At 46.8% G+C, this 20888-nt stretch overlaps 1 protein-coding gene across 4 annotated transcripts in view; it reads left to right on the top strand.

The window, feature by feature from the left end:
* LOC126548278 (nephrin-like) overlaps positions 1 to 20888 on the top strand; it is a 727088-nt gene that overhangs the window by 521030 nt on the left and 185170 nt on the right. For all 4 annotated transcript variants that reach the window (XM_055063648.2, XM_055063647.2, XM_055063646.2 and 1 more), the window contains exon 5: positions 17570 to 17863. In XM_055063648.2, coding sequence (XP_054919623.2) covers positions 17570 to 17863 — 294 coding nt within the window. The remainder of the gene's footprint in view (positions 1 to 17569; positions 17864 to 20888) is intronic.

Raw genomic sequence — 20888 nt, 5'->3', positions numbered from 1 at the left:
CCATTTAGTCTGGTAGACAATTGCTGGATTCTGTCCACTTGCAGCCTAATATCGATCATTTTTTCCGTAACCTTTGAAACGCAGTTCGTTAAGCTGACAGGACGGAAGAAGTCAAGAGCCAGAGATGTTTTGCCAGGTTTTAGCGACGGGACCACGTTAGTGATCCTCCAACTCACAGGAGCATGAGCTTATTCCCAAAACTTGTTGAATACGTGTAGGAGAGTAGACGTGTCTGTCGGTCCAAGGTTTTTCAAGTTGCAATACGATATATTGTCCGAACGAGTCACTGTTCTTTCACGTGTCTTCGAGAGAACATGCTACAGTTCTTGTAGGGAGAATAGAATATCCAACTGAGCATGATATAAATTACAAGCATATTCAATCTGTTGTTGCACCGACAAGATAGATTGATCTTGAACTGAGACAGGCTGTACGAAATTTACTAGTGCTGCGCAGAACGCGTTTGCAATTTCGCGTTCAGATGAGCTACAAGCTATAGCAAGGCTTTTGAACGGGCGACATTGTAATACCGGATGGCCAAGGGCGTTTATTAACCTCGAGATTTTCGGTGAGGGAGTGAAGGAGGTAAGTGACGTACAGAACTCACGCTCATTTCTTCTTTACGCTGATGGTATCACAATATTTAGACACACAATACTGAGTTCTCCTGCGCACTGCAATCCGACCTGCCCTAATTTTGCAAATGGTGTCCTTTAACAGGCTCCCTTCGAACTAATCTACAACCAGGATTATGTCATATTCGCATAAAATCCATAATATCATCTGCCCTTATTCAGTTGAACATGCAGTGTTGATCACGTTTCTTGAACAAAGTGATATCAGGGTGCCTTTTTTACAGTACTTTAATTAGGCTTCTCCGCCTACTCTATGCCCGTAGCATCACGAGGTATGCGCGCACTCGGTTCCGTCTGCAGACATGCAAGATATTTCTATACCCCACTTGCCTTCCTCAAATGCTTCACATCCATATCTATTTCTTTACTTCAATACACCTCAGTGGTGTGGAATGGCACAAGCGATTGAAATAACATATTAATTGAGCGTGCACAGAAATAGTACACGAGCGCATATCAACATCATATTCTGACCTCGCTCACCAACAATCTTTTCAAGTTTAAGTGCTCATCCTCGATTATCGTCACTTAGCTGCAGACGTAGTCGTCCCAATATCCTCTTTTTGTAGGAAATCATCATGGAATTATTACATACACGAATATACTAGCTTCTGTTTGACTGCGGGTTCCGCAGAATACTCCCAGAGAGACACAGACCATTCCACATTTTCAGCGTTTATCAACAGACACTCGCCTCTGCACAGAATGAGAAGTTTATACTATAACGGTAAGTTCCTCGATATTTACAACAATTTGCCTTCTTTTTGTTCGGAGTTTCGCACTCTCTCAGGAGCCTTGCTTTAGCTGAACTTCTCTCCTCTCTTCTCAAGTTTCTGTCTCATTTGGCATACGTGTGTGATGTATAATGTATGCAATTTGATGGTATTGATTGATTCTTGTTCCTTGGGTACTTGTTTATCATGATCCTTTTGTTTTACATTCTACTTATTATCCTTGAAATTTTGGTCGTCTTTATTCTACCATTTTATTATTCTTTTTCGTTTTTTGTGCGCCAGTATTTGAACCGGTGGTTAAAGCTGGATACACAAAATAAAGATTTATTATTAATATTATTATTACTACTACTACTACTACTACTACATTTCGGGTTTGTCTACAGTGAAGAGCGCAGTGAAGGAGTTATTAGTTTTGGTACTGCGCCATGACGATACGTACGCAGCATGCAAGCGCTGTGCGGAACGTAGGAGCGCGTGTCACGTCAGGACTTTTAGTACTGAGAAATGTCCACGTACGTAAGCGGGCGAGCGTTGTTGACGCCGGGGGCGTCGGAGCGCGCTGGCCGCGTCCGCCAGTGCATCGATCAATCGGTCCAACTATAGACGCTGTTGTTTGCGAGCGTTCACGCTACGTCGAACTATAGTTAGGCCTTTAAAAGACTCTTCAGTTAATACGGATGAAATACACGAATCATATCGAGAAGAATAAAAACCGAGTACTCGCTTTCTGTGGCTAGCACGGTCATTTGCGACGAACTGCGCCAACAGGAGGTCGAGCCTTTCGCGCAAAGAGCAAACACTGAACACTTTCTGAAAAACAAAGTTCCTATTTTTCGCTATGCATTCCCACCGTCCAGGATCCGGGAATGGTTTCTGCGTGTTCACATCACGCGGCAAAGCTAAATCGTAGGCCATTGAAAAATACAGCCTTCCGCCGGTCGCATTTGACGCCGCCATTTTGCGGAACTCTTTTGTCTCGCGCTCTCCCGAACAAACGAGAACCACGAGAGCAGCACGCAAGGCTCCCCACGTACGCACGCAAGAATCGGATACGTGCGTGCGCAGGAGCCGCGTACGCATGAGTTGAGTTGAGTTGAGTGGTTGTAGGCTACTGGTGGGATTAGCCTTGCAGTAGCTGCCGGCAATTGCTCCACCGTAGCGACACTTAAAATACATAAATCATATAAATCAGACACAGACCTCACAACTACACTACACATAGTCACACCTAAGGTCACCATGTGGAGGCCAAATCCGTGTCCTGCAGGTAATTTAAAAGAAGGCGAGAAACCTCCTTCCTATCTAACCGGTTCCCGCGCGGGAAAACAATGTCCTGTATAGAACTGTGGGGAATTCCTGTCCTCTTGAGGGACCCGAATAACACGCTCCTTTCCGCGTCATACAGAGTACAGCACATAAGGTAATGTTCTATGTCACCGCACACACCACACGTTGAACATAATGGTGACAACGCCAGGCCAGTCTTACACATCCACGCAGGGGTACGAGCAGAGCCCGTGCGAATGCGGAGCAGTAAAGTGGCTTGGTTTCCTTTGAGACCCTTAGTCACACATGGCTTGTGAGGTGAGCTCCACAAAGAGTGGAAGTGGCACGACACCGCTTCTCTGAAGAGTCTCTTGTCCTCTTGAGGCACTTTTCTCAAAGGATTCCCAGACAGCGCTCTATGGGCAAGGCTGTCCGCCATCTCGTTGCCTATGATACCTATGTGCGAGGGCACCCATTGGAATCGTATGGAGAAGCCTTTGATAAGGAGAGTGTGCACCGAGCGTAGGGAGCTTAGACATAAAGCATCAGTAGGGAACCCATACTCTAACCTTTGAAGGGCGGATTTCGAATCTGTAAGAATGACTACGGGTTGAGGCGTACAAAGCCGTAGCTTTTTTAGGGCTGCCTCAATGGCAACGCTTTCGGCCGTTGTGGAGGACACGACTGTAGTGAAGCGAACCGACCAATCATACTTTAAAGCGGGAATATGAAAAGCAGCTGCACTAGATCCTCTGACCTTGTCCACAGAGCCATCAGTAAAAATTTGAAGATGACGTGCATATTCAGTTTCAAGATGTTCCAGTACGAGCGAACGTGTTGCCGCCAAAGGAGAACTCCGCTTAGCACGAACGTGAGGAATTGTCAACGAACAATCGAGGCTCGCGAAAGACCAAGGTGGATTCAACCTCTTAGTTCGACCTCTAGCGTCAAGACCCAGGTAACCAATAGTATTAAGGGCCAAGTACGCTCGGGACTCGGATCTCTTTCGAAGGCTCTGTAGAAGGGCTCGACCGGCTATCGTCTGTTTGAGGCGGCCAATTTGCATCAATAGCCTTTGTGAAGCGACTAGGCTAAGAGGTCTCGATAGAGACTCATAAAGTACTGCATTATTAGGAGCAGACTGCGGAACGCCAAGAGCCCTCCTTAGGCCCTTTCTGTGCAAAACCTCAAGTCGTTCCAGCTGTGATAGTGAGGGGGAAATTAAAGGGAGCTGGTACATTATTCGACTCGTCACTAGTGCATCGTGCAGCCTGATCATTGAAGAAGGGTGATTTCCCCATTGCTCACTTGCAACTCTACGGATCACATTGAGACGCGGAGATAGTGATGTCACAATAGAGTCCACAGCTCGTCGCCACTGTAGACGGTAGTCAATAATTACGCCCAAAAAGCGTTTGTACTTCAATTGACGAAGGCAAGATTGATCAATGTCTATCTTCAGCCGCGCATACCGTCTTCCTCTACCTGGAAACATGATGAAGCCAGATTTTTCCACCGAGAGAGTCAACCCTACACCTTGAAGGTAATTTTGAACTGAAAGTAAGGCCTGTCGAGCTATCAGAGCTAAACGCTTGTGTTGATATCCGCTTAACCAAATACAAATGTCGTCCGCGTATATCGACATATGGATATGCCTGCAATGTTTTTGCACTTCAGCGGGAAGACCAGCCATTACAACATTAAACAGCGTCGGGGAAAGAACACTTCCCTGAGGTACACCTCGCGATACCGCCCTTTCGGTGCTTATGGTACTTCCTAACCGCACTTGGATTTTACGATCACTGATAAGTGAGTGAATGAAGCGCAGAAGATAGCCCTGTACGCCTATGTCCATCAAGCTATTTAGTACTGAACTTTGAAGTACGTTATCGTAAGCATTTGATACGTCTAGGAAAATAGCTAGTGTTGAGAGGCCGAAAGCTCTTTGATGTTCAATGTGGCTTATCAAGTCCAAGACGCTATCTTGCGCGCTTAGACCTGTGCGGAATCCAGTCATGCATGTTGGCAGAGCCCTTCTATCTTCAAGCCACCATGATAAACGCTTACTTGCCAGCTTCTCCATGAGCTTAGCCACACACGACGTCAATGATACAGGTCGATACGAGGCCAAGTCTGTCATTTCTTTGCCGGGTTTCAGCACTGGGACAACACAAGCCACCTTCCATGAAGGAGGGACGTCGCCAGTCTCCCATACTCGATTGAGAAAGCTTAGGAGCATCTTCCGGTGTTCTAGAGGTAGGTTCTGCATCATCTGGTTGGTAATGTCGTCAGGACCTGGTGCACATCGACGCCGCAGGCTGCTGAGTGCTGTCTGTAGCTCTCGAAGTGTGAACGGGGCGTCCATAACAGACGTAGATGTTGCAGGCCGAGCGCACTGATGAATTCCTGAGCTTGCACGTACAAATGCATCTGCAAATTCCTCTGCCAAGCAAGCGAGAGGTTTCTGCTTTAGCAGTGCAAGCGCTTCGAAAGGCTTACGAGGACGAGAATCACCAGCAAGGCTGCCAATGACTCGCCAAATTCTCGTCATTGGTGAAAAAACAGACAAGCTGGCGCAGAAGGACGCCCACTGCGACCTACAGAGCTTGTTCGTATGGCGACGAATGGCAGAGTTAAGCCTGTTATAGGTCGTCTTCAAGGATCTGTCGTCCTTCTTCCGCATCATTTGTCGCTCCGCCCTTCTGCGCGCTGCGCAAAGGTTCCTGAGTTTTAAATCTGGAGTCGGAAAATGATTAGGCAACTTGACCGCCGTGGTAGCTGCCATCTTGCCATAAATCATTTTTTCTATCACATCTCCAGAAACACGTGCAAGTTGCTCCCTGTATTTGTCCCAATTAACAACATGGCTTCTTTTAGTGCCGCGCGTATTGAAGTCGGCAGTAAACACAAAAATTGGGTAGTGATCACTTCCCATGCGGTCAGGTGCAGTTGACCACTTCACACGAATGTCAGGTGAATGCAGAGTGAGGTCTATAGATGTGGCTGAGGCGGGAGGCCGGAAGAAAGTGGGACTTCCGTCATTGGCCACGCACAGGTCCAAACTGTCGATAACTTCTACCAGTTCGCGTCCGCGGGAGTCTGTGTTCCTGTCACCCCAGACCGAGTGATGGGCGTTGAAGTCACCGCAGATAATTCGGGGCGCTGGGCAACGGTCACAAAGCTGCTGGAGAAACAAATCCATTGCTACCTTCTTCCGCGGAGACACGTATACGGATGCAACTGAAAGAGTTCGAAAGCCGAGCCGTATCTTCACAGCCGCTACCTCAATGCTATCGGTGCAAAGATCGGTAACGTTCACAGCCACATGAGGAATCTCTCTTCGTACGTAAAGGGCGGCACTTCCTGTGGGAAATGACTTTATGCTGCAATTCTTGTGCGCAACATATCCAGTCAAAGATCTCCCCCTTGGTAGGCCAGCCTCCGAGAGCGCCAATACTGGAACACAAGTTTCTTTCAAAAATAATTTCAGTTCTGCTAATCGACTTAGAATCCCAGCGCAGTTCCATTGCATAATAAACGGCACTTTTCGGTGATTTTTGGTTGCACGAGGTTGAAGAAAACTAGCCATATTATAAGGCAAAGTTCGCTGCGAAGGCGGTAATCATGGACTCAAACGAAAGAACGAGCTGTAGAAAGGTCTTCAGGGTGCCAGCCTGCATCGCTTGAACATAGGAGCGGAGGACTTCAAACAGAACTCGCAGAAGGTCGGACAGATCCCGATTTTTGAGCTCCTTATTTTGTTGAACGCACTGCCTCACCACTTCAACAAAAGATGCGGACTGGGACTCACTCTTCGTCGCTTCAGCTGGTTTCTTCGTCTCTTTTGAGGCAAGGGAATGTCCTCCTTGTCTTCGAGTCTGGTTGTGATCTGGTCGCTGAGGAACTTGGACAGTTTTGGTTGAAGCAGATCGAACAACCGACTCACTCACAGAGGACTTTGCCGTCTTGCTAGGGTCAGGTCGCTCACTGACGTCGCTTGTTACCAAGCCACGAACTTCCGACTCTAACGCAGGGAACTCAACTTCCGACTCTAACGCAGGGAACTTGTCACTTCCAGGTGTCGGCTTCTCAGTAGGTCGTGGTTTGGGACCACTAATGAAGGACACTCGACGGTGTAAGGCGCTTACACGGAAGGGGCAGCCACCGAAACTCGCTGGATGGTCGCCCCCACAATTAGCGCAAGCAAAATCTGCCTTGCAGGCTTTGTAATCGTGGGCGCCACCACATCGTTTGCAACGTTGATCTTTGATGCAAACTTTGGCTACATGCCCAAAGCGTTGGCACTTAAAGCATCGGGGAGGAGTTTCAACGAATTCTTTGACTGCATGCTTGGTGAAACCGAGGTTAATTTTCTCTGGGCGCTCGGTGTTGGGAGCAAACGTTAGCACAACAGAGGTAGTAGGCTTCGCTGCCCATTCTTTTTCTTGAGTTTCCACCCGGCGCATCATACGTTTCACGTGCAATACACCTTGCGGTTTCAAGTAGTCAAGAAGGTCGCTTTCTGAATACCACACTGGTACTCCCCTAATAACACATGTGTTCGTCATGTAGGAGTGGGGCAACCGGGCTTTAACTCTTATGTCACAAAGCTGAGAGCACCGGAGAAGAACGTCAACTTGCTCTTCCGTTGCGATATCTAGATGAAGAGCACCTTGCGTAGTGAAGCGACTGCGAATCGGAGCAGATCCCAGCAGCACTTTAATGGCTTCGAAGAGCCTGATAGGGTTCTGCTCTCTAAAATCAGCACCTTTCTCTGTTGGTAAAACTATCACTGGGATTCCGACCGTTCTTTGCTTCCGATGACTCACCACCTTGAAGCCGTCGCTGTCCACTTCCGCCATATCAGCCACTTCCTCGTCAGGGTCGACGATAGTGGAGTCGTCCCCACTGAGCGATAATGACGTACTGGACTGCTGATCGTCCCTGATGACTGGCAGCTCCACGCCTTGCGAGGCCATGGCCGCCTCCGCCACGCTGGCTTCCTTCGGATGGCGCTGTCCCTTTAAAGATGTCGGCGCCGGAGCAGCCGTACCCTTTCCATAGGGACAGTACCGCCTTAAAGATGCGGCCGTCTTCCCAGGATATAAATAACTCACTCAATGAATAGCAAAACTTAGGGAAAATTACAGAGCTGAGGTGACAACAGATCGAACAGCGTCGTCGTCTTCTTCCTCCTTCCCCGCGTACGCATCGCATACCGTTCGTGTTGCGTTTCGCACATGGGCACTTTCCAGAACGTAGCCATGTTATACGTACGCAATGCCGTTGTGTACGCAGCATTCACAGTATTAAAACTGTCTATTCAGCAGTACTAAACTGTGTATTGTCTATTGTGGTCCTGATGACATTCCACCTGATTTGATTAAGACGTAACGGGGCCTTGCTTGTTCGAGTGCTTACTTGTATTTCTAATCCTTCTTTAAAGGCGAACACATTCCCAAAGGCTTGGAAAACAGCGCGGGTCGTTGCCGTCGTTAAGTAAGGGGTAAAAACTACTGCGAATAACTGCAGGCCTATTTCTCTTCCACGCGCAGCATCTAATTTTTTCCAGTCAATTATGCATTCAATAATTTCATCTTCTATTAAAGATAATATCATTCCTCAACAGCATGGTGTCAGAGCGGCACGCTCCACATGTACCAACCTCGTTAGCTTCATGATGCATGCCTCTCAAGTACTGTATAAAAAAAAGACAGCTGGATGTCATTCATTTTGATCTCAGCAAGGCGTTTGATGTTGTATGCCACGAAATACTCCTTCACAAGTTGACACAGCTTGATCTGCACTACTCTATCACAGCGCTGATAAGAAGCTACCTTCGTGACCGGTACTGCTTGGTTGGCGTAAATGATCAGTCGTCATAACATTATGCGGTTACAAGTGGAGTTCCTTACGGGTCCGTCCTTGGCTCTCTTCTTTTCTCGCTGTTTATTAAGGTCGTTTCGGCAGTCATTCAAAAATCTTTAGTTTTGTTATATGCTGATGACGTCAAACGTTTCAAAGCGGTTAAAAATGTTAATGTTTGCGCCGCTATTCAGTAGCACATTGAGAATTTTGCGTCATGGAACGCTGGAAACAAGCTGGTCATAAACGCATCAAAAACGAAAACTGAAAGCTCCACGCGGAAGACTAACAGGACCTTGTTTCCCATGGCATTAAAGACATTCTCCTGCCAAGAGCTCAGGGATCAAAGGACCTTGGAGTGTACTTCCATAGCTCTCTGAGTTCCTCGACCCACGCTCAACGGACGAGGCAGTGTGCACTGGGAACGTTCGGGACAAGAGACTTCAAACAACCTGGGTCATTTGTACCTTTCTTAAGAGCGTATGACTTCTAGTTCTTGAGTACGCCTCCGTCGTTTGGGGTGGCATCCGTAGGTCAAATTGTGAACTTGTCAAAAGTGTGCAAACAAAGTTCGCATCTATATTTAAACATCGATTCTTTCAAAAGCCTTCCATCTCCATAGAGCTAACACAGACACTCACCTTACCTACCCTCGCCTGTAGGCACAACGATTCGGATGCTCTTCTCAACAAATTAATGCATGGAAAAATCTGCTGCTCCCACTTGCTGCTTTTACATTCCCCAGAAAAGCACAAGGAAACAGCGCGCCACGGAAGTACAAGAAAAGAAGTAGGCAAAAATGTCCGATATTTCACACACACGCAAAAAAAAAACGAGAACAGAAATACTAGGAAGAATAAAAACAAGAAAAAAATCGGCAGAACCAATCTCCGACGCCTGTTGACGGAAATGCGTTTAGCATTGAATCAATGTAGCCACACAACGTATTGCCACCGTCGAAACGAGTTATGTATGAGACGTGCACTGTAGCGGGACTCCAATTTCGGCGCTACCCTAAGAACGCTCGGCGCCATCTAGCGACACCGCCACGAAGCCTGCGCGTGGTCTCCGAAATGCATGACGCACCGGTGCTTGCGAAGGCTTATGAACGCGTCATGCGGCAGCCCCTGGACATCTCCCTCTCGCTTCTTTCTGGAGACGCTGTGAAGACGCAGTGCCACTATAGATAAGCAGCACTGCCGAGTAGTGTGGTTCGCCAGTGCCGGCGAACACTGATAACTGTTCGCTCGTATGCGGCACCCTCAGTGGTACGTGCTCGCAAACTGAAGTTGGCGAGAGTTTCACTGAAGGGCAGCGCGTACTCAGTGCATTAATGGCGCACCTTGTTGAAGCGTTAGCGTGAAAGCCGTTCGTTATAAAGCTGCATACCAGGGGTGTAGCAAGGGGGGGAGGAGGGTTTATGGGTCTCCATCCCCCCCCCCCCCCCCCCGAAATTTTGCCGTACTGTCATGCACCCCGACCAAAATAACCCCCGACGCCGGAAGTTATTCTGCATTTTCTCTAGAATGTCTTTTTAACGCTCGAAAAGACACTTCGGCGCCAACATTGCGAACTCGGGCTGGATTTCGTGGTAACGCCCATGCATCTGGAGTCACATAACGCAAGGAGACCCATTTGAGGACAAAGTTTTAAGGGCGTTTTGATGGCGAGCGGCACGTCACGGCATCTCGCGGGGGCCGCGGAAGCTACGGAGAGCATATATTTCATTTGCGAAACTTTGTGGGCATAAAATTCTCTTAAACGTTCGATGCGAAAGGTGCATTGACATTTCAAAAGTCATGCTTTAGATTTTAAATTCCGGAACTTTGTCGGTTTAATGTCGTTATAAATATTTGTCGCCAAAGGTGCATTGACTTCTCTAAAGTCGTACATCGGACCATACAACGAGACAAGCCAAATCAACACACTATCAGACAAGTTGAAAAAGCACAAAGCAAGGTCTCATGAGACGAAGCGATGTGGCGGATCATTTGTGCTGTAATGTCATAGAAAAGCATATCGACATTTTTTTTTCACCTGCACCAAAACATCTATGTCAAGACACTAAAGCCAGCAAAGGTAGCTACGTGCTTATTATTTTTCTCTACTTTGACTTTTATTTGCGAGGACACATTGAGTCTCTTCAGTTTTATTCTTCTCGCTACCCGCGGGCTGCCAGAGCCAGCCAGAGCACTTGCGTTCTGTTCGTGTTGCTCCGGCCACCGTGCGGCACACTTCGGTGCGCGTTCTTTTTTCTCTGGCTGAGTGGATTTTGGTCTTGCAGAGTTTGGGACGCTTCCTGCCTAGCAGACGAGAAAAAGAAAGAATGGTCTCTTGCCGCTATCTCTGTGGGCACTCGACGGATTGCAACGTGCTCGCCTGAGGGTATCACATTCACTTCGACGTTATCACGACCTTTCCGGAAAGCCTTGTCTCACCACTGTAGGATACCGAGCAGTATGCGTATGATTGTCTGTTGACCAAGCGTCTCACGTTTGTTTCAATATTCCTTCAGTAGCCAGTTTGGTGCCCAAAGTAGGCATTCGATTGTGGCCAACATGCTTTCCTTTGCGTTTTTACATTTCCGTGCCCCCACCCCACAAAAGAAGAAGACATTGTTGTGGCGCAGCGAATTGTCGCATGGTGAAAGTTGGATTTTGTTGCTAGTTCTCTTGTGGAAAGTAATGAGCCATGGGACTCTTCACTTGCCGGACACTCTTTTTATAATATTGCGATAGCAATTATATGGGCACTCCAGGCGCATTCCTGCCGTCGCCGTCATGTTCCGTGTAGAATCCAAGGGCGATAACGTCGTCACCGTGCGCCGCATCTTGTATGTGCGAGTGAAATCATAGTATGGAAGCAGGCGATGGGTGAGCCAACGATGGTGGCTCAGTCTTGCGTGCGCAAGGGAGCAAAGCGGGGAGGAAGCGCGCCGCCCTCCGTTGCGCTCGATGCATTGGGGGCAGTACAGGGAGGGGGAGCGGACCTTAGGATTCTGAGATCTGTGAATCTGTGATTGCGCAACGTGTTTATTTGCTTCACGCGTTATATACAGTGACTTTTGCTTAGATACGTAGATTGATTGGAGACTTATACGTATATTTAAATATCTTGTTGCGAGTTTTTGTTTATGCATGCTGTGAACTTTTTGCCAGTGACACGTTTTCGCCCTTTATCAAGCTGTATCTTCGCATTCTTATATTCTATTGTATCTTCGCATTTCTAACGTATATTTTCCAGAACTCCAGCTTTTTATATGTGCTCTCTGTTGCGACTTTAATTTCGGTGCAATTAATAACAATACACGAACGGTGACAGCTGATTCTGCGCAGTACGTTGGAATGAAAGATAGCATCATTGAGATTTTTCCCTTGCTGTTGCATATGTACAAGAATGTAAACAAGGTTCTTCAATGATAAAGCTTCACTGAAATATTTTACCTCATCTTGTTGATTTGCTGGTGTTTACGTTTTTCATATCAGCGGCATGCACGGCTTTGCTAGTTTTAGGCTGATATAGTTCTGAAGTTCGTGTGATATTTTCTTTACTCAATAAATCGACAAAATAACCTGAAATCATTGATATCAGTTATTTCTGGAACAATTGTTTGGGCATACGAATATATTCTTTTGTGAAAAATACGTGTTTTATTTGTGTTGACAGTGCGTAGCGTTCAAGAATTCATTTGCAGCATCTTTGGCAATGGCAATGCAGTTATTATTCATGTATTTGATCCCTCGACAAATTCTATAAGGATGAGGCCGAGCTGCGACCGATGCACTACTCATTCGACCAATGACTACCCGTAACCCAGGTAATCGGGAAAACGGTTAGATAGATACGTAGATAGACACGAGCAAAGTTACAAATATAGCCTCCAGAAAGTGCGTCAAGTACCCTAAGAATGATAAGCCATTAATAATATAAAGCGATGAAAGGAACGCTTAGAAACTTCTTAATCCTTCATGAATTGTGCTATCTTCTTAGTGCCTGATTATAAAGACGGTATATCATGTTTGACATGCCCGACAGAGAAGAAGAAGTGATCTGGCGCCAGCCTTTCAACGAAGAATGCACTGCGATTTAACCAGTCCTGATAGGGCGAGCCAAGTGTTCTCATCTACTTTGAGGTAGGGCTTGGCACGAAATCAGCGTTGAATAAATTAGGAGAGGAACTGCGCACCTACTCAGCCAGGCTGAACGTGTTAGGTCAACGGGACGCCCGACCTTCTTGTGAGGTAAATATTCTGATTGTACGCATGGAAATGAGCTCGTTGACGCAGAGGTAAAGTTAGGGCTCTCCAATTCTGCTTCCATTTCGATACCCCTTTCGAGACCAGATGCTGCCGATATGTTATATCACATCATGCGTGTCACTACAACAAGTTACTGGACGCAGCTAGATAAACACCATCACCGATTCCATCTACTTGATCCATAATTAGCATTTCGCGCACAACCCGACTTTCGTATAAGCCAGGCAAGCTTTCTCCATAGAATGAGACTGCGTGGCCTTTGTTCAACTGCTTCGCCAGCTTATTTTGAACTGATTGTGAGAACTGCCGCGTGCTGAAGAATATTGATCACGTGTCCTTCGAGTGCCCGGTGTGTTCGCGAGAGTCAGCCAACGGCTGCATTCTCGGGACGAATCAACAACCCGCCTTTTTCTGAAAGTCTTGTTTTAGCTCATAATGTTCCGCTTGGTAAGCCATGAAGGTCATTGTGGTTTCTGTGAGTGGCAGTGAACTTGATATGGGACTTCAAGAAACGCTTCCAGTTTGTTTTCCTTTGATCGTCCTGATGTTCTCCATTCATCGTCATTTACTTAGTTGCCCGCCCCCTTACCCTAACGCTGATGAGCTCGCTAGAGTACACTAATTCAGACCAATCGGCGCCTTCTTTTCGAATATATATATATATATATATATATATATATATATATATATATATATATATATATACACGTGTGTGTGTGTGTGTGTGTGTGTGTTTTGGTGAAGAAAGTAGCTCTGCAGATCGGGTGTTCAATAACGTGAAAAAAGTCATGGTTGATATCTTAAATTAACCACTGTTCTGTAAAGAATCGTAGTGGATAGGTCGCGCGCCCATGTAGAGACCCGGATCCCAGCCCAAATATTAAAATTAAATTTTTGTTTTTGCTTTTCTACGTGCGGCTGCATTTTTTTCTTCAAATTTATCTATATATACATCAGCCGCCATTAGCTCAGAAAGCTGCAGATGAATCTTAATCTTAATTTTATTTAATTCTGGGATATTGCGTTCTAAACCAAGATCTGATGATGAGGCACACCACATTGGGGGACTCTAAATTAATGTTTACCACCTGGGGTTCGTTAATATGCACCCAATGCACATTACACGGGCGTTTTTGCATTTCCCCTAGCTTCATCGAAATGCAGCCGCCGTTGTCGGGATTTGATCCCGCAACTTCGTGCTTAGCAGCGCAACGCCAAAGCCACTAAGCAGCCATGGCGGGTCAATCTGAACAGTTACAGACATTCATGAGGTCACTAAATTTACATGACCACATATGCAGACCATTCAGTGCTAAAATACTCCTAATTTTATGAAAAGGATATGCTAGCTACGCAAGTGTACATTGCATAGTGGTTTATGCAGCTTGGGTATGCGGCTTGGGACAAGGCCAAAGAATACGTAATTCAAAAAAAAAAAAATTTATTAAACGCCATTTTTAGTTTCGCAATCATGGTGTATGTCTACATTAGAAAATTTACAATCTTATTCGAAGATAACTAATTCCGTTTGGTACAAGTTGATGTAGAAGTTTCGAGATATTAATTATCAAATTTGGCATTCAGTAGGCTAATTTTGCCTTCAACGGCTGGATTCTTTACGTGCAGACAAAACCCACATATGACGCACTGGCGGAAGAAAAAGGAAACAGTTATTATATTTTTGTCTTTTTCTTTTCTGTTGTTAGATGAAGGTACGAGTGCAGCCTGTAATCAGCTTCACCTGGCTTTTATTTTGGCACGCTGTAGGGGACCGTTACGTCACGTACAGGGTTTGTCTAGACGTCGAGGCAAGCGGTCTTATGCGACGGTTCAAGCAGCATTTGCGTATAGCTATGATAGGATTTACATCAAAATTTTATACTTTAACTTACAAGCCTCAGTTAGGTGGGCTTCCTACCATTCGCGTAAGTTATCTGTTCTCTTTACTTCTTCCCGCCGTGGTGGCGTGGCGGCTATGGTGTTGAGCTGCTAAACACGGGGTCGCGGGATCAAATCCCGGCCGCGGTCGCCATATTTCGCTGGGAGCAAGATGCAACAACGCCCGTGTCTCGTGCATTGAGGGTACGTTAATGATCCCCAGGTGGCCAAAATTAATCCGGAGCCCTCCAGTACGGCGTGCCTCATAATCAGATCGTGCTTTTGGCGCGTAACACTCCAGAATTCTTGCTCTTTATATCACCCATTACTCCGCAAAGGGTAGCCATTCAGGCGACCGTATGGGTAAGCTCCGTACCATTCCTTGGTTTCTCTTTCGGTTCACAGCAGGGCATCAACGGCGCAACATGAGACCCCCTTTTTCTAGCATGCTTGGGCAGCTAATCTTCTTGCAAATTCCAAAGCAGCGAATGCTGTAATGGCGGTAGTAAACTCCTCAGAGATGCATGAAAAAAAGGAGAAGAAAAGAGAACTTTCCACATCCTCGAGTGAACGCATGATAGATATTTTTGAAGGTGCGGCACTCGTAAAAATGCGGAAGCGTGTAAAGAGCGCGCCTCTACTTCTCTACCTGTATAGACGGCTGGTAGTGAATTGTATAACTAAGCCCTTCAAAGAAGAATAACGATAGCTTTATTATGAAGAGATATTCGATATTACTGTTCCGGACGACGTATCCGCCCACGAGAGTTGGCCCGGCAATGAGCACTGTACGGCCCTTAATTACGCAATTAAGAAGGGGGGCAAGGTGAGAATACAGTTTATTGCCTTCCTGAACGAATTACGAAGAACGATACACTTAATTATGCTCGGAAGATTATCAGACAATTAAATAAAGAACAGGAATAGAACAAACTGTATTTCATCCAACGACACAGCGTAGTATTTATCTCCTGACTTGGGCACTTATAGGTTACCGCTGCCTTTTTTTTAATGTGCTGTGCTGCTGCTGTAAGTTTATAAACAGACAATAAGCCGAATGAAGCAAGGAACTATGGCTTACACAAGCTGATTAAAAAGTTCACGTGTGTCGCTTGCATTACATTATAGAGAAAGACCGTACAAATGAGTTCGTTGCGCTTACTCAATCGATGAAGCTTAATGGCCGAATAGAGAAACTTAGTTGCAAGTTTTCTTTTGCCTGGAACATGTAGCCTGCACTTTCATATGCGCATTTCTCATCGCCTATTGGTGACCATTTACTCTGCAAAAAAAAAAAGATACAAATCAAGGTGCCTTTGAAACGAAGTCACTCAGCATACATTGTAATGTTGAATGGTACGCAGAATAATAAGGAAAAGCAAGGGCATTATGAAAAGGCTTATGTCATTGGGCACCCTTTATGACAAGGAGCCCAAACAGCAACGGTTTTAAAAGCATTCAGAGCATCTAAACATAATATGTCAAGGGAAATTTTTCGCATCTTCGTATCACTGCGATGTCGCATGCATTGCATATTTGTTTGTCAGTTTGTCTGTTTTGCAAAAAGCTTGAAGTCGGCTGAAAAAATTCAGAGAAAAGCTAACACGCATCAACGTTGCGGCGGGCAGTCTTGTTTTACCACCGAAGTGAGTAAACGTTTCACCAGGGATGATGCGCTGGTGAAACTTTGAGCGCAGCTCTATACGTGTTTTCATTTCCCGATATATTGGCTGGCGCGGACAATTTGTCTTGTGCGGCACGTTCCAAATGGAGAGAAGTGTGGCCCATCTGCCTCGCTAATCGGGAGATCACGAGAGGCAGCGCGTGGGTGGCGCGTGGGCGCGATTCACAGCAGCTGCCGCAAACAGATCTCCGCTCATGCGGCGCTTTGCTTCCACACAGACGACTCGCGCTACTCTAGCGCCATATCGTAGCCATCGTCTCCGCACAGCGCGTCTTGCGCGTCACTACGCTTTTCTTCTGCCGCTTTCGTTAGACAAACGACGAGAGAGGCCCTTCGTCGCGGGGAAGTCGTGCCACCAGTGTCAGCGGCGACAACACCCAAGGAGCGTCGCACTGAGCCTTACCCATAGCCGCTCTCCTTCGCCCCTTGCAGGAGGAGTGATCCCGTCACACGCTGGTACCGTGGACTGACCTCAGGAGCAGACGCTGCGGACGAGCGTAGCCTTCCCCACCTCCCGGCACCCTGCGCTCCCCACCCCCTCAGAAGCGCAGATGAGATCGCCCACGTGACTGCGGATGACGTGGTTGCCGGCAACTGAGCGCATGCGCAGGCTGTCTCCCCTCCGCTTCTCCTCCGCTTTACGCCTAATGGTTCCGCTGCCCCCTCCTCCTGCGCTTTCGTCCTCCTCTCTTCGCTATGGCCTTTTTTTTTCATCTACCGCTGCGCTCTGCGTTTGCTTTCATTCTTTGCGGCGCTCACACGCTCGGTTTAGCCGACGCCGCCGACGCTCGCAGCAGGAACGGGTTAATAAGAGCTGCGCTTTAAAAAAAAACAAATAAGTATTCTGCGCACCTCTCCTGACCGTGTAAAGGTTTTTAAGAGCAAGAGAGTATCGGTGATTGAAATAGCTTGCACGGCGAAAACCCGCCGTGGTTCCTCAGTGGCTATGGTGTTGGGCTGCTCAGCACGAGGTCGCGGCATCGCATCCCGGCCACGGCTGTCGCATTTCGGTGGAGGCGAAAACACCCGTGTAGCTAAATTTAGGTGCACGTTAAAGAACCCCAGGTGGTCTAAATTTCCGGAGTCCTCCACTACGGCGTGCCTCATAATCATAAAGCGGTTTTGACACGTAAAACCTCATAATTTTTTTTTGCACGGCGAATGCAAAACGCGCCTCTATTCGCGTCCTCCCCTCTGCCAATGTGTGGGACCGGAGTTTCATAATTTGCCTTCTCCGTATTGCAGTGAAGCCGGCACAAGTGCGCATCAAAGGATCGCGCAGCCCGGTGTCGGCTGACGTGGAGGCCGTGATCGAGTGCGAGACGACGGGTTCCCAGCCCCCAGCCAACATCAGCTGGCGGCTGGAGGAGACGCCCCTGAGAGAGGCCCAGGTGCTGGCAAGGGGCGCCAACGGCACGGCCAGTTTGCTGCGCTGGACGCCACGGCCACAGGACAACGGCCGCCGGCTCATCTGCCTAGCCCTGAACGACCGTTTCCCGGAGGACGGCATCGACGACATCTGGTCGCTTGACGTGCACTGTGAGCCTATAGGCACCAAGATACCTGTCACGTGCACTATAAAATGGCGCGCATGAAGGGGTCTTGGTGTCTGCGCATGACTAACTTTCTCGTTTGTGATTCATTATGCATGAATGAGTATGCAGGCCGACTGCAGCAAGCTCTTCGAGCCCGTGCGCACTTCCAACGGACTCCGGGACTGCTAGTACTGAAATGCAGCTCCATATAGTACACTCAGCTCCTATAGCTGAGCGTGAAGAAGTAGCCTTGGAAAACATCGGCTGACTAAACACTGTGCATGCTCATTTCTTCCTTCAGAAGTGTGCATGTGCAGTCTTTAGTCAGCCGGTGTTTTCCAAGGCCACTTCCTTTGAGCACTCGTTGCTCGATGGGCTGGCGGCTACTGCACGTGTTTGTTCTTCGACATTTTAGTTTTAACGAATACCCGCCGTGTTTCCTTAGTGGTTATGGTGTTGGGCTGCTAAGCACGTGGTGGTGGGATCAATTTCCGACCACGTGGTGCATTTCAAAGGGGGGCTAAACGTCCGTGTTCCGTAAATTCGGGGCACGTTAAAAAGCCACAGGTGGTCAAAATTTATCTACAATCCCCCCCTACGGTGTGCCTCATAATCAGATCGTAGTTTTGTCGTGTAAAATGCGCAAATGATCTTTTTTTCTTTTTTAAGTTTTAACGACTACTTACAATGGTCGTATCGCACGCAGGAAGACACGCAGACACACAAAGTACATGAGATAAGACACAGGGCTTAGTGTTGTCGCTTCTATTTCTGTCTTTGTGCGCACACTATAGCCATAAGAAGAGGAGCTATAGCAACAACTCCACATAGCTACTGTCGCCGATTTCAAGACAGCCTAATAATTAATGATTCTGTCCACCGTAAGGCGGGCTTTAATTGCTTCTAAAGTGCAAAGTAGATATGTCCCTTGTCGCATCGTTTGGCCTCTTATACACTGCATAAATCGTCTTTGCTTTGCAGAGGAAAGTACATCTAGTGATGGCGCTGCCTATGAGGCACCACAGCCCGATGTTCCAGCCATTAGGGCACAATCGCGCGTATACTACTCTCGCGCCAACGCCAACTACCTATGTGAGACAATTTGCGTGTGCGCGAGCGCCAGTTACCATTAGGCTGAACATGCAGGAATGAAACGGGCGAGTAACATTCAAGCATAAATCGGCCTATAAAGTCGTACTTCTCCCTACGTGCACTGCTCCTCACCATTATTCACCCGACAAACATCAGACAACGCCTTCGCCCTTGCTACATCACGGCGTCGACCTTTCGCAGTGTACTTGCGCGAGGACATAATATTTGCACTGCATCGCTTGTGAACGGTGTAGTGTATAAACAGAAACATTACATCACGTTAAAGTTGTGACTTGTGCGGTGTATAAACATAAACACTGCCGGAGAGTACACGTTGCATTAGATGCGATAAAGACAACTGTACGCATCGCATTTAGTTTTCTAGCTTTTAATTCACCACTTCACGAATGCTTCGCATCACATAAATTCCATTGTCTGCGTTGAACCTGCATAAATTTTTGAGATTCGCTTTTCATTGCCTTAGCAGTTGGAAAAAGCGTAATCGGCACAAGTACAATGTAAAAAAAGAATCAAAGGTGAAGTACTTTCATGACAGCTGCATTGCCTGCGGCAGGCCACGATAGTGTTTCCGAATAAATGTGCCAGCTCTGGCGGAAAAATGCTCGATGCATATTTGAAAACAAATTTTTGCCTTACGCAAAGTAGTTAAATTTTACTAATTAGTTTTGTCAAATAGACACGCCGTGCACTTACTCACTGAGGCATAAGGGAACAGTGTGGTTATTTGGTTCTCGCATATGCCTAAATCCTGCTTCCTTAAAGTATGGTGCCATTGATATAGCACTTATGGCACGGATTCTCAGGAATTTTAGCGCAGTAACTATGCTTTCAATTTTGGGGTGTGTATATTTAGGCCAACGTCATTTAGACCGAAGTTTTTAAAGGTATATTAATTTTTAAAAAATGGATGCCTTTTGTTGGGTCACGCTGGCAAAATACAAGCAAGCTATGGTTATGAACGAAAAAGAAAGCCTAACCGCATATGGAGAATGAAATGAAATGCTAGTTTATTGTGGATAATTAAAAATCGTTTGACCAAATTGTTTACCCGCACGTGCCATATTGTTACTATTGCCATATAGCGTTCATAATGCAAATGTATTCTCGCGAATTCGGGATAATACGGAGCGCAGCTTGGCAGCAACCAGCGCGAGTTGCACAGTTACCTTTGGTATTTGAAATGTCTGTGATGACGCAGGCAGTCACATGGAGCACCATGTGTGACCAATAAGCGAAGTGAGCTGAGTTAGCAAAAAAAAAAAAAAGAGAACACCCTGGGCGCCAGTATCGAACCATCGAGCACACATTCACCTCAGCAGCGAGGTCGATCGCTGTTCGTCGAAACTGCTCGACCATGGCCGGAACGTCGGCTCGCGGGCGGCCTTAACATGTATATATGTAATTTACTGTTAGATTTCTTGTGCCTGTGTTATGAAAACTGCAATTTTTGAACGTTATTTGGCCGTTTCTAGACACGCCGTTTCCTCAAGCTGAAAGCGCGGCGTTTGGAGCTTTTTCTGACTGTCAGCTGGTGCATTCCGATGAACACCGTAGTTCTTTCGCAAATTATGCTTCTGTGTAAAAAAAATGCCTCCAAAGCTGTACACTCCCCATGGACTTCCATGGATACACTAACATTCGCCACGCCATTTGAAACAAGAATACAGCCGCGATAGGTACCGCCCTTATTGAATGTAGGGCTAGGCGAGTGGGATGTATTTTTTTCGGACATTTAAGGAAATGACGACTTCGCTGATTGGTTAATCATGAAAAAACACCGGTTTGTTTAATAAAAAAAATAGAAATCGTGCCTTTTTCTAGCTCGCGCCTGCTATGGGCGCCAGTTGATGCCCCTAATTGGTGAAATTTTTGCTTTTAGAACGCCCGTAGGACGTTGGCACTGGTAACGTCCAGTG

This window comes from Dermacentor andersoni, chromosome 1, assembly GCF_023375885.2.
Source record: "Dermacentor andersoni chromosome 1, qqDerAnde1_hic_scaffold, whole genome shotgun sequence".
Lineage (NCBI taxonomy): Eukaryota > Metazoa > Arthropoda > Arachnida > Ixodida > Ixodidae > Dermacentor > Dermacentor andersoni.
Note: the sequence above shows the minus strand (reverse complement) of the source record. Positions and strands in the feature narration are given on the sequence as shown.